The following is a 12,254-nucleotide window of genomic DNA, read 5'->3' on the forward strand; positions in this document are numbered from 1 at the left end:
ATCCACAAAGTAAGGGTGGATTCTAAAGAAGTCATTCATGAATATTAATTTACGAGCACAAGAAGATAATCTGCAGACTTTGCTTCATGTCATCACTGAGCTAAATCTCAAAAAGGCACCCTTTTTCTTCCAAGTGCTGGTCAGGAAAGTTCCAAAAGAAAAAAAAAGGAAATAAGAGCCAGTAAGCTGAAATTCCAAACACACTATGGATATTACGCTTTCACGGCAGAGCTTATCATAGCATGGCTAATCTGAACTGAGGGACTGCAACTTATGCTTGCACAACACTAGCCATTTTTCAACACACTCGCCTTTACACGTGAAACAAATGACATAATGGAAAATTATAAACTTGCTGTTATGACATGAGAAAATGTCAGTGTACACTATAGAGCAAAAGTTGATAGCTGATATACTAGTTGAGATTACGAGCAACAACTGCATTTCAACAGGTCACACATCACGTAAAGCTGATAAAAAACAACATATGTATCAGAGCAACAGGAGGAGTGCCAAAGCAAGAGAAACCCAGGAGTGCCAAAGCAAGGGAAACCCAGTCCATGGTGGCAGAAGATTAGACAGACTGATGAGATTAGAATATCTATGAGCAGAGGATGAAACTGTCTTCCAGTGGACAGAAGTAACAGGATGCTTAGAAATGCCTTTATCCCACAGTAAACCTAAACGGACTGATGATGATGACAATCATCATCACACCTTTCTTGCCAATGAATACATAGGGAACCACGTGTGGCCAGTAAAACATATTCATATTCATTTCAAGGTTTTCCTTAGAAAAACTAGTTACCATTTTTTTTATCACGAGAAATAAAATCAACTGAGGCACACTTACTCATCTTATCACCTGGCGCGTCAGCAACAACACGGCCAGTTGCGGGTGGTGTCACCGGAGGCACGTTGAGCGCCACAGGAGGTGGCAGCTGTGGTGGCTTGGCAGCCACGGGAGGCATCATCGAATGCAATGCCACATCAGGGAGCATGCCTGGGAACGCCGACATCCCTCCTCTTGGTGGGAACACGACTTGAGTTGGCGGCGTTGGACTCCGCCGCACCAAATCCATAACACCCTGGAAAACGGTACAAGATAGCAGATGCTGTGTAGCTCCAACTAGCAGCAGGTCATATTTCAGCATGCCTACTGACAAGTTTGAACACTCTGAATATGAAATTCAGGAAGTCACCAAGAGGAACATCAACATCTAGCCTCAAACAAAAAAAGAGCTAGGCACTGGACTGCACGTGAACCCCCTTAAGAGGGCCAAACAAGATACAGTATAGACCACTTATAACGTAACCGCTTATAGTGCAGGACCGGATATAATACATCTTTTCAGACTCCCGTTAAATTTCCCATAGCACTCTATGTATACGCATATCGCTTATAGTACCGTTGCGGGACACGAAATACCAGTTACAGTGCGGCTGCCTGGAAGTTCAGCAGTCAACCTAGACGGCAATCGTTCCCCTCAAGCCAAAAATACCCTATTTACTCGAATCTAACACGTACTCCTTTCCGATAAAACAGGTCTAAAAATTATGTGTGCACTAGAATCGAGTACGACCCTAAATCTGCGTTACCATATAGCCGTTGGCATTTCAATATGGCCGCCTCACATGCGCGTCGAGCCTAGCTACCGTAGCTTCGTCAGTGTGCTGCAGTACACGTGCTTAGGCAATAGTCTACCATCTGTCTTCACGTTCTCTACGTCTGCTCTATCAGCATGAAGTACGAAGTTCATCATGATGCCGCATTTCAAAGGAAAGTGATCACGTGCGCGGAGACGGACGGAAATCGGGCCGCAGCGCGGGCGTTCGGAGGATCCGAAACTTGCGTTCGGGACTGGCGCAAACAGAAGGAGAGGATTTTCACCAGCAGAGCAATGTGGAACGGTTTCAGTGGACCAAAGCAGGACGTAATCTGCGACTATCCACTTCAGTGATATGATCACCTTGGCTCTATCTTGAAAGCAATCTGCGACGGGGAAAGTTCGTCGCGCACCGTGTTTTCGCAGCTTATAGACCCTTCTGCTGTGTACAAACATGCGCCCTGGACGGCTTCCGGTTTGGCTCAATGACGTAGTCTGCTAACTATAGCGAGCAAGAAAGGCAATAGTGGTGATATAGATCAGCAGGAGTGCGCTTTGTGATTCGGCACAGTAGACTGATAAGGCCCGTGACCGGAAGTTTCTTGGGAGCGCATTATCACTGCTGTTATCGCGCAAGCTAAATCGTCTAAATCGTTGGAGCGAGGGGCATGATAGCACGAAGGTCAATTCACTCACGCTTGAGCGAGGGAATTGAGCGTTTTGACAGTTCGTTTCCGCGATCAACGAGCGAGATGTGTTCATGTTTGCTTGTGCGCGCGTGACACCGTGCTTTTTAATTTATTTAGTAAGCGAATACAGAACCTAGAGCACGGTGACAGCGATGGCATAAATGTGCCTGGAATGTCCACTATCTCAATAAAATACTTGTTTTGGTTATAGTGCAGTACCGCTTATAGTGCGGATATTCGAGACTCCGGCGACTTACGTTATAAGCGGTCTACACTGTATTGAGAAAATACTTTAATCTGCGGCTAATGATATATTAATTTAACACAGCATCGCAACATGTGGTGGGAAAGAACACAATAAAACAAAGTCACCAGATGAAGAACAGACAACAAGAGCCACAAGCACAATAACATTAAGATAAATTTCAACATAATGAACTTCAACGTAATGAAAACCTCAATGTAACAACTTGTTTTACTTTTCATAACTTGGTGCCCATTGTACGCCACATAATTTTGCTGCACCACGTATCATGCTGAAGTATGATAAGCACAATTCTGCTCCCTCATAAATTAATTAATTAATTCATTCATTCATTCATCTATTCAGTACTGCCAGCGGCCTTTTGGCAGCCAAGGCACGAGTGGTACAGGAAGAAATACGATAACAAATACAAGGGTAACAAAAATTGCTAGAGCTGTGCCGAGGGTAGTTACTTGCTTACAATGCTGCAGGTCCAGGTTCAATTCCTCACAGGGGACTATATGTTGTGCATCTTTTTTACACGACCACCGTGTCAAGGCCATACCCAGCCAGCCAGACCAAAGCGGGTAGGGGTAGGCAAAGAATGCTCTCGCATCAGGGCTCTGCCTGGAAATTTGAGGGGTCCCATCTCTCCACTTTAGAACAGTACTAAGATGGTGCCGTTGCATCAAGGCAAGGCCCCGCAATTCACCTCTCGACACCCAATTTATTACTAGATTTTCGTTGACAGCTTACTAAAAACGTGAAATTTTCTCAACTTCTACTTCAGATTTTTTTTTTCATATTTCCCCATGTGATAAAAGGTGCACCTGAGAACCTAAAAGAAAAGACGAAACGGAAACCCTTCAAATTGTTGTGTACCTTCAATGGTAAAGTGTAGCAGTGGGCGGCATTTCCCCGCCACCCACCAAGGAAGGAGAGAACCCCGTCTCACATTAAAAGTGCCGCCCCACAGTGAACGTGTTGAGCAAGAAGATGGTAAAGCACCTGCTTGTCCACTAGCATGGGCGTGGCTACGAGGGACGGAGGTGGAGAGGAGTTTTTGGCTGAGCCAGTTCCTCCTCCGTTGGACGACGGTGTGCTGCTGCCAGCCTGCATACCAGCAGAGTCCCCCTGGACACTCTCGCCACCCGAGCTGGGGTCGGGGCTCAGAATCACAGTGCTGTCCACCTCGGCTGACAGGGGAGACACCTGCAGGGGCTAGGCAAAAAAAGGAGCCCAACGTGAGTTCATGCTACAACCATAGTAAGTGCTGTGGCACATCCTATCGGGCTCTTATATATACTATTAAAATGTATTTTGCTGTACATTGCATTCACACGCTCTTTGCCTCAATCCCAGTTCTTGCAGTCTATTGAAGACACTTGATGCTGTTATAGCGCATATTCTTGCACTTCGTTCGTTCTCGTACTTTGCTGCTGTACCTCACTGTTTTTATAGTACTTTTTACTGGATAATCCTTATTTACTGTTCCTACGCTATAGTGTATAAATATTTGTGTTTACTGTCTGCACGTTATTATGGCCTTTTATTATGCTGCTACACATGTATTTACTATTTTCCCTACTCCTGCTATAATACAGCCCATGTGAGCTGCAGTACATATAAATAAAATAAACTGTGGTCACCTAGTGATGACTTTGTGTTTACCTTGCAACACAACTGTACCTGTGCATTAGAATGGGTCTCGTCAATCCATTCAACTATCTGGACTGCTTACTTGATGCACTTCACTAGTGTTCGTTGCCCATTACGTAGAGGTCAGGTTATGTACTTGTGCTGCACAGTCAATGCCATTAGGTACACTAAGGTTGTTTTAGTATGTGCAAGCCGCTTGCATCTGCTATTTCCGAAACTTTATAATTTCTGGTAAAAAAATTAATGCTAGGGGTTTTACGTGCCAAACCACGGACTGACTATGAGGCACGTTTGTCATCAAAACCTGAATTTAGTGGGTTTGATAGGTTTTGGTGAGTTTACCTCTGTGCTTCCCCCCCCCCTTCTTTTGCCAACAATGCTTAAGTTAAAGTCTGTATAAAATAAATTATTCTTATATCTTCAAATGTCACTGCATCTTAATTTTCAAGAAGTCTTAAGCAAGATTTAGCACTTCCTTTTGTTAACTGTGATAGCGATTGCACACAAACTCTTTAACACATGCTTTAATGATACTATAGATACCATGAAAATGTCCACAAAATGCAAACCTCTCAATTTTCAGAGGTGTGTCTCTAAAGTTAGTTTCCTTAAATATTCAGCTTGCATTTAGGTGGTTCGAATTTCTTTCCAAAATGGCACAATAAATGTAGACTACTAAAAATGTATGGCTATCTCCTTTTGTTTTTCACTGCCTCAGCTTTGTTCTGAAGCTGCCAGAGAGAACCTATTTTCCACGAAAGGCTTGAAAAGTTTATCCCGTGGTATGTGTGTTGATTCCACAGTGCAATGTACCTTTTGCCAGTTACCAATTGTCCAGAACACATCTACCATGTGACTTTCTTCTTGAAAAAACTTCCAGATTACCAAAATTTCACATCTTCTGTGCTTTCCTTGTTTTGTTTCCAAATGTTTCCAACCTCAATTTCATATTGAAGGGCCCCAACCAGGTTTGGCCATGTTTAGTAGACAAGCGCATACATCACCCACTTACAATCATATGTGCAATGTATTACAGCACTGCTCACCACAAAAACAGCTGAAATTTCATACCAAACGCTGCGCACCCTCTCTCAGGGAAGCTGTGCTTTCAGCCAAAGAGTCAAGGTAACGCGCACAAATGCACCTACATAAAGCACAGTGCTAGCTACGTCGTTCACCATGACAAGTGATTTCGGTAATTGATCATCCAAAGCGAAAGGTGCAATGCCACTGCTGTGATTGCACCGCACAACAAAAAACAAAAGCAGGCGGGGGACGCGTGAATGCGACACGGTCCCTTGGCTCCAGTATAGAAGAAGGCAGGAAAGGGACACCACTTGCTTGCGCTACGTTAGGCAAAGGGAGAGAGTATCTCCGTAGGGAGTGACGATCGCCTCCTGGCAGCATGGCAACAGGACAGTTAATGTCTTACATCTCCTCCAACAATGAACCAATATCAAAAACTACTTCGGTAAAATTCTCCTCAAACTGGCATTTTACAACTTCCAGTGTATACCAAATTTGTAATGGAGACTCGTGGGAGCCCTTTAAGGAGAAGTAAAGCAAAAGTAAACCATATATATACAGCCGATTTACTATTCGTAACTACGAGCTGCAATGACTGCGTAGCTAAAAGCCAATATTTCACAGCCTTTATCAAATTTTTCCTGATATAGAAGATGAGAGCATCATAGAAACAAAAAAGAATGCTCCATAGCGGTCAAAAATAAAAAGTGTTTTCGATGCGTTTACCTGTCGGTACATGCTCCTTCCCCAATGGGTCTCGACCCACTGCAAAGACTCACTGGCTATGGCATTCTGCTGCGAAACAGGAGGTCGCGGTTTCAATTCCCGGCCATGGTGGCCGCACTTCGGAGGGGGCAAAATGCAAAAATACTTGTGTGCTTAGATTGAGGTACACATGAAAGACCCGCATGTGGTCAAAATTATTACGGAGCCTCTTCAACCCACCGTCTCTCATAGTCTCAATATTACTTGGAGACATAAGATGCTATGAATCTATCAATCAGTCATGCGGCCTCTGGACAAATGTCGCTGGTGTGCTTCACAGCAAAATGCGAATCAATGATTACTCACCTGATTGTAAGATGTTGGGTCTTGTAGCAAAACCTGGCCAAACCCCTGGATATCTCTCGTGATGACTGTGTTTCGGGGCACAGATCCATTACCATGCGTACCTGGAAGAGAAGCGAATGCAAGCAACCCATAAGTTAACGCCTTCTTATTGCAAGCACACAGTTTGGATAAACTACGTGTAACATGCGCATTTGTATTTCAAATGACCGACAGACTTACTGCAGGTCCTAACAACCATATAGGCCCATAACAACCATATAGGCCCATCCTACCATAACTTCATCCTTCTGGAACTTCAGCCATTATATCCCTGCCAAAGCAGAACAATGAAAGAACTGCTGTTATGACTGGTGGTGCTTAAAAATGGTAAAGTTGACAATTTAGCACATTAATTACATGGCAATTTACATGAGGTCAAACATGAGCCCCAAATTTCCAATTCCTTTACAAGATGTACTGCAAGCAGGCATCAAATTCAGAAGAACATACTGTAGCAAAATGTCCGCAACTTCGAAAGTAGTGGACTCCAGTGAAAATTACTCTGAAATTGCTTGATGTGTGAAATAATCAGCAAGATGACAGCATTTATTTCAAACAAAAATCTCTCCCAGTGCCTTCAGTGAGAACTCGCCGATTCAATTACATTTCACATTATCACTTGCTGCTGCATCTTCGTGGTTATGAGCAAGCAAAACAAAAACAACAATGAACAGTGTACAAGTACCTGTGTTTTTGTGCAGTCGGCCACAAAAGTTCACGCAATGTGGGATTTGCAAATACGCTCTACTCCTGTGACGCCTGGGCATACAGCCTTGAATTCAAAGTTGCAACGTGTAGTAGTTTCTGCAACCTACATACAATGACCCCCTAAATAGAAATGCCAGACCTTAAAAGAGCAGAAGTTCACATTTGGCATAAAACCGGTGCCCTCTAAATTTTATGGCTGCCGGTGCATCATACTGATCTGTAGGATGCAAATTTACCTAGACAGCAGTTATGCCTTTCAACAACTATGCCAGTAGAGTGTGTGCTACTCGCTAACAGCTTGCAATAGTTATCCACCCAGATACTGCACACATAAGTTCAAATGAATATGTTAAATTACGTCATTTTTCTAAATGCCACTCAAAGCCGCATCAGTGGAAATCACAAGATTAGCTACTGGCACCTGAAAGCATAGAGATGTGATTTAGCAGCAATAGCTGATAGACAAACAACTGAAGGCAGTTCATTAACACAATGAGACTCAGGCATGGTACTGGCACAAGAGTGTGTGTGCTTAGCCAAAAGGTCAGAACATGAATGGACACAAGCGAATCATTTGTCAGCATGAAATTTGTTTGAGAAAACACCTTGAGCAACACAACTAAAGGTTAACCATCCAATTAACCCTTTACGACATTATTTACATACGCCAAGACAGTTTGTCAACAGCAATAGCATTGATGGAAGTCATGGTACTTAAGATGTGTCGCATACATCTTGAAACTCTTCTGATTAGAATTGCCTTGCAAGTTTAAATAACGGGTTTAAAATGTTTTAGTAAAACGAGTGGGAAAGCAGACGGTTGTGTGCAGTTGCTCGGTGCGAGTATGTCGTATGTAGTGGGTGTACTCCTTTCATTGTTTTTCACAGTGTGTTGCATCAGGCATAATATTCAAGTACCTGGATGGGTGCTTTTCACGCCTGCTAGACATGAAATAGTTGATGTTCTCTTATGTAATGTTCCTGTAGTGAGTTTTTGCACGAAGTCCATGTTCTGTAAACTTGACAAAACTCACTAAAGGATTAAAATTCTTCATCTATGCTGCAGCTGTACGCTTTTTATGATTCTGAACACACAAGAAATGTGGTGAAAGTAAGCTTTCAGTCAACAGAATTCATTGGCGTCCAAAACGGTTAATGGTGCTACTAGTGGACATCCACTGACTATTCAAGATATTATCGCATAGTGTGACAGTGTCAATGGGGTGTGTCTGATTCTGCTGTTATGTCTCACAAACTCACTCGGAAGTAGATCAATAATAAGCGACATCCACAGCAGGTCTGAAGAGTGCATATAATTCTAGGAAAAAAACTAAAACTAACAATTCTTCAGTTTCACACTTTTGAACTATACGCATAAGACTATTAAATACTTCACATATTTTTCACTAAAGCCTAATACTTGCATTCAATTACGCGCGTGCACACAACCACCAAAACACAGCTCCCAACAAATGCACTACTCAGTAAAACACAGTCGCTCAAGCTTAAATGCCAAGAACTCCAAAGACGGATATCTTTGTCATGCGACATTCATAACTTAGAAGGATATGCCAGAGATATCTGTACTTCTACTTGGGCAGTTACATTTCTGTAAATATTAAATGTGAAAACAGTAGCACTTACCAATGCCACATGCCAAACGAGATAGGCGCACGAATCGATATTCAGGCAAAGACAAGCATACGATGAGCTCTGTAGCTCAAACTCACCATTAGTGAGCCGTGCTGTGTGCAGAGCCCTGTGCAAAAGAAGCTGGAGGGCATTGAAGAGGACATCTCCTGCCTTAGGGGCTCGCTCCAGAAAGTCGGCCTTGGACAGCAGGCACAACGCCTTTCCTGCAAGTGATAGGTACAGTGCGGAGCATGAGTACCCCAGGCGAAAATTTTACAACTGGTTTCCTTTGATTTCTACTGGAATGACCTGGTTTCAAATGGTACCATTTGAAAGCCAACTGGTCTGCTACTGGTTTAAAGTGATCTCAGCAGAAAGCTACTGGTCTTGAACTGGGATTGAACTGGTTCTAGTAGGAGACTACAGGTGTTAAACTGCAATTAAACTGGTCCCAGTATAAGTACTACTGCAGTATGTTGAACTGAGGCGGTGTTCTCGGACTGTCACTTTTGGAGACAGTTTCACTTTTGTGAGACTCGGCACTGAACGTGTCAAAGTATACGGCCAAGAGCACTCTTGGCACAATGCCAGAAATGCTGTCGGCCGTATACACCGACAACACCGGTGCCAGGTCTCCCCACAAAACACAACTTCTAGAAAACTTCTTGAAGCGACCCGAAAGGTGCATAGACATCTTAGTATATTATAAAATGTTAAATAAACATTTGGGGCAAGAAGTTTTGGAAAACATTTTCATAACGTCCACCTTGAAGAGCACATTTGGTCATTATTGTTTTTGACCGTGAATGTATCCTTGTACATTGTATTTTTAAGTTTCTATAATTTGTAGAAAGGGTCAAGAAGGTTAATTTGACTTCTAAATGGATCTACTGCCTCGATTCTCTACACAGATTAAAGGGCATGCATTTAAATGTGCTTAGCAAAGTAGAATTCACGAACTGCATGAATATGGCCACCTATCAGGTGAAAAAAAATTAATGACATGTAATTATGGCAGGCAAAGAAATGATACATTTCCTATGATAGCTAGGACGTGTCTGTGCACAAAGCAGAGCTCTTATGCCATTCTCCATGTAGATATGTTTAGAAGCTGCTCATTTGCTGACAATCCTTGTAACATTATGTACCTGAGCAGAACAAACTGATGGACCATAGTTGATATTGCATTACACGACGTGTACCACAAAATGGACATGCAAGAGTCAAGACAACAGAGTCAATCTTTGTCTTCTCTTTCGTCTGACGTGCCCCTTTTTGCTATGCATTACATTTATATGTCTAATGTTTTAGTCTTTCTACGAGAAATCAGGCAAATAACATTTAAACTGAGACTTCCTTTTGACGTTTACCTTATCAGTTAAAGTATTTTAGACATTCTTTAACTCTTCTGCAGTTCATGGGTCTCGTGAAAGTTGAACTATCACCGAAAGTGATGGCCCGAGAATACTGTCTCTAAGCTAGTTCCAGGTTTTAGTAGAGGGCGCTGGTATTTATATGGAAATGTGCAGCACGTGGAGTAGACGCGTTTGCTGTTGCGAAAGCTGTTAGTGATGCAGCAAAGCAATTACTTGTATTTTACAGTGGAGAGGCGCATTTGCCTGCATTTATTTACCTTTCTTGACAGTCTCGCATGCCGTCCACCGTTATCCTGCTTTGTGATTATTATTATTATTATTATTATTATTATTATTATTATTATTATTATTATTATTATTATTATTAGACGGCTTTCACATGACACGAGGGTCTGGTGTTCAGTATCAATACTCCGGGATCCTCGTCTGTATATTCGCATTTTATCATTTCTAGTTCTTTTATGAATAAACTCAAACTCCAAGTGTAATCTGAATTCAGAAGTATGATGGGCAAAATTTGTGCCTACAGAGTTAGTTGTATGTGCAAACATATGAAGCAAATACTAGTGCATGTGTGCAGCTCTTCCTGACTCAACACATATGCAAAATATGTGACATGCAACAAAAATGAATGTTTTCTTTCTGTTGTTGTTTACAGGAAACAGCAATGCGAAAGGAACTGCAGCTTTCGCACATTTGGAGCCATCTTTTGTACGTATATGCAAGCATTCAATTTCTTCTAATTTGTTGTATGCGGCCGTTTTGAAAAAGTTAGATACGAACATCAGACAGACAACAACAATGAGGAATGGGCCGGATAAAGACAAGATGGCTGGCCTCATAGCCTAGTTGTACTATGTGTTATTACATTTGTATTACATGGCCATGCCGACTATAATATTGTTGACGTTTGACAGAAAGCTGGTGCTTTCTTGTTTTAAATAGAAGGACATGCCTGTACAGCTCCACGTAGATGAAACTTTAGAATTTAGATCAAACGCTTGAAACTGTGCGATGGAAATGTACAGCAAAAAGTTTAAATGCACACTTGTCATGGAGTTTGTTCATTTTGTGGATGAGCGTGATGTGCAGCTCGACAGCATTAAATTGTGCCCCAAGTAGGCTGCCTGCAACTATGTGCAAGGTAATTCAATGCCATTGAACCACATTGCTCTTATCAGTGAAATTGATTTTCATTGTGTGCATCCCCATAAGTGGACAAATCTAATCTGTGTAGTTGTGCTAGCTTGGAAGCAATTATGTTAAACAGAAAGATCCAGATGGAGGGCATATGGTAAGTCCAATTATGTTGGTTTTAATAAAATTTGCTGTTTACCCTGAAATAAAGATCTGTTAGCCAAAAATAATGCAGCGTTACGCCCTTGCTGAAATGGAATGCTGACAGTCAAGGCAATTGCATTTAACGTGACATCTGGTTTAAACATACTACACTTCCTTCATTTGCAGAACACTTTCTTTCCGCACATCACCCACAATCAATTTGGCAACTTTCCATACTACACAAGACTGAATTCCAGAATACATCCTCCTATGCCAGAATACATCCTCCTAGAAACAGCATAACCCTAACTGCAATAGCGATCTCAATTTTTAAAGCACTTTGTCAATGTCTCTTCGTGGCCATTTTCACTCAATATGACATTGTAAAATAGAATTTGCAGTTACTAATTGCCAGTACATTTTATTCACTTAGCGCTTCTGCGACATAGCTGTGTCACCTGAATCACATCTGGCCACCACATTGCGGCAGTATGTATCCTCGGTTCTGTGTGGCACAGTTTACGAACAACTGCCTTGTAAAAGCACTGCTCTTCTGACAGCACAATAAACTAAACATTTTGCAAGCATTGCCTCAGATCTAATTAAACATGTCACTGAAAATTAACAGCACTTTTCTGCACAATTTATAATACCTATTTGTTTCCATTTAGCACCTAAGATGCAGTTTGAAGCACGGATCAATGGTGCAATCTAAACAGTCAAGTTAAGCCTCCATATACCATATTTTCCTAAAAAACAGAGCAGCATTCTGCTTAAGAGCTCCTTAGAATGACATGCTTGGCTACCCTGCTCAAATATACAAAAAAAAACTTAGATTACAAAAATATTGATAATGTAGCACATGTGTCACAAAACTACCCAATCCACTACACGTGCAAAAACCAAATGTGTCTACAAGCGT

At 42.0% G+C, this 12,254-nt stretch overlaps 1 protein-coding gene across 4 annotated transcripts in view; it reads right to left on the reverse strand.

The window, feature by feature from the left end:
• Nucleotides 1-12,254, reverse strand: part of LOC119450661 (ets DNA-binding protein pokkuri-like) — a 145,680-nt gene that overhangs the window by 12,419 nt on the left and 121,007 nt on the right. For 3 of the 4 annotated variants that reach the window (XM_049666126.1, XM_037714174.2, XM_049666125.1), the window contains exons 4-7: nucleotides 8,774-8,899; nucleotides 6,297-6,397; nucleotides 3,549-3,761; nucleotides 854-1,088 (exon numbers count right to left, since the gene is read on the reverse strand). In XM_049666126.1, coding sequence (XP_049522083.1) covers nucleotides 854-1,088; nucleotides 3,549-3,761; nucleotides 6,297-6,397; nucleotides 8,774-8,899 — 675 coding nt within the window. The remainder of the gene's footprint in view (nucleotides 1-853; nucleotides 1,089-3,548; nucleotides 3,762-6,296; nucleotides 6,398-8,773; nucleotides 8,900-12,254) is intronic. The other variant, XM_049666124.1, reaches the window with a different exon arrangement.

This window comes from Dermacentor silvarum, chromosome 4 (assembly GCF_013339745.2).
Source record: "Dermacentor silvarum isolate Dsil-2018 chromosome 4, BIME_Dsil_1.4, whole genome shotgun sequence".
NCBI lineage: Eukaryota > Metazoa > Arthropoda > Arachnida > Ixodida > Ixodidae > Dermacentor > Dermacentor silvarum.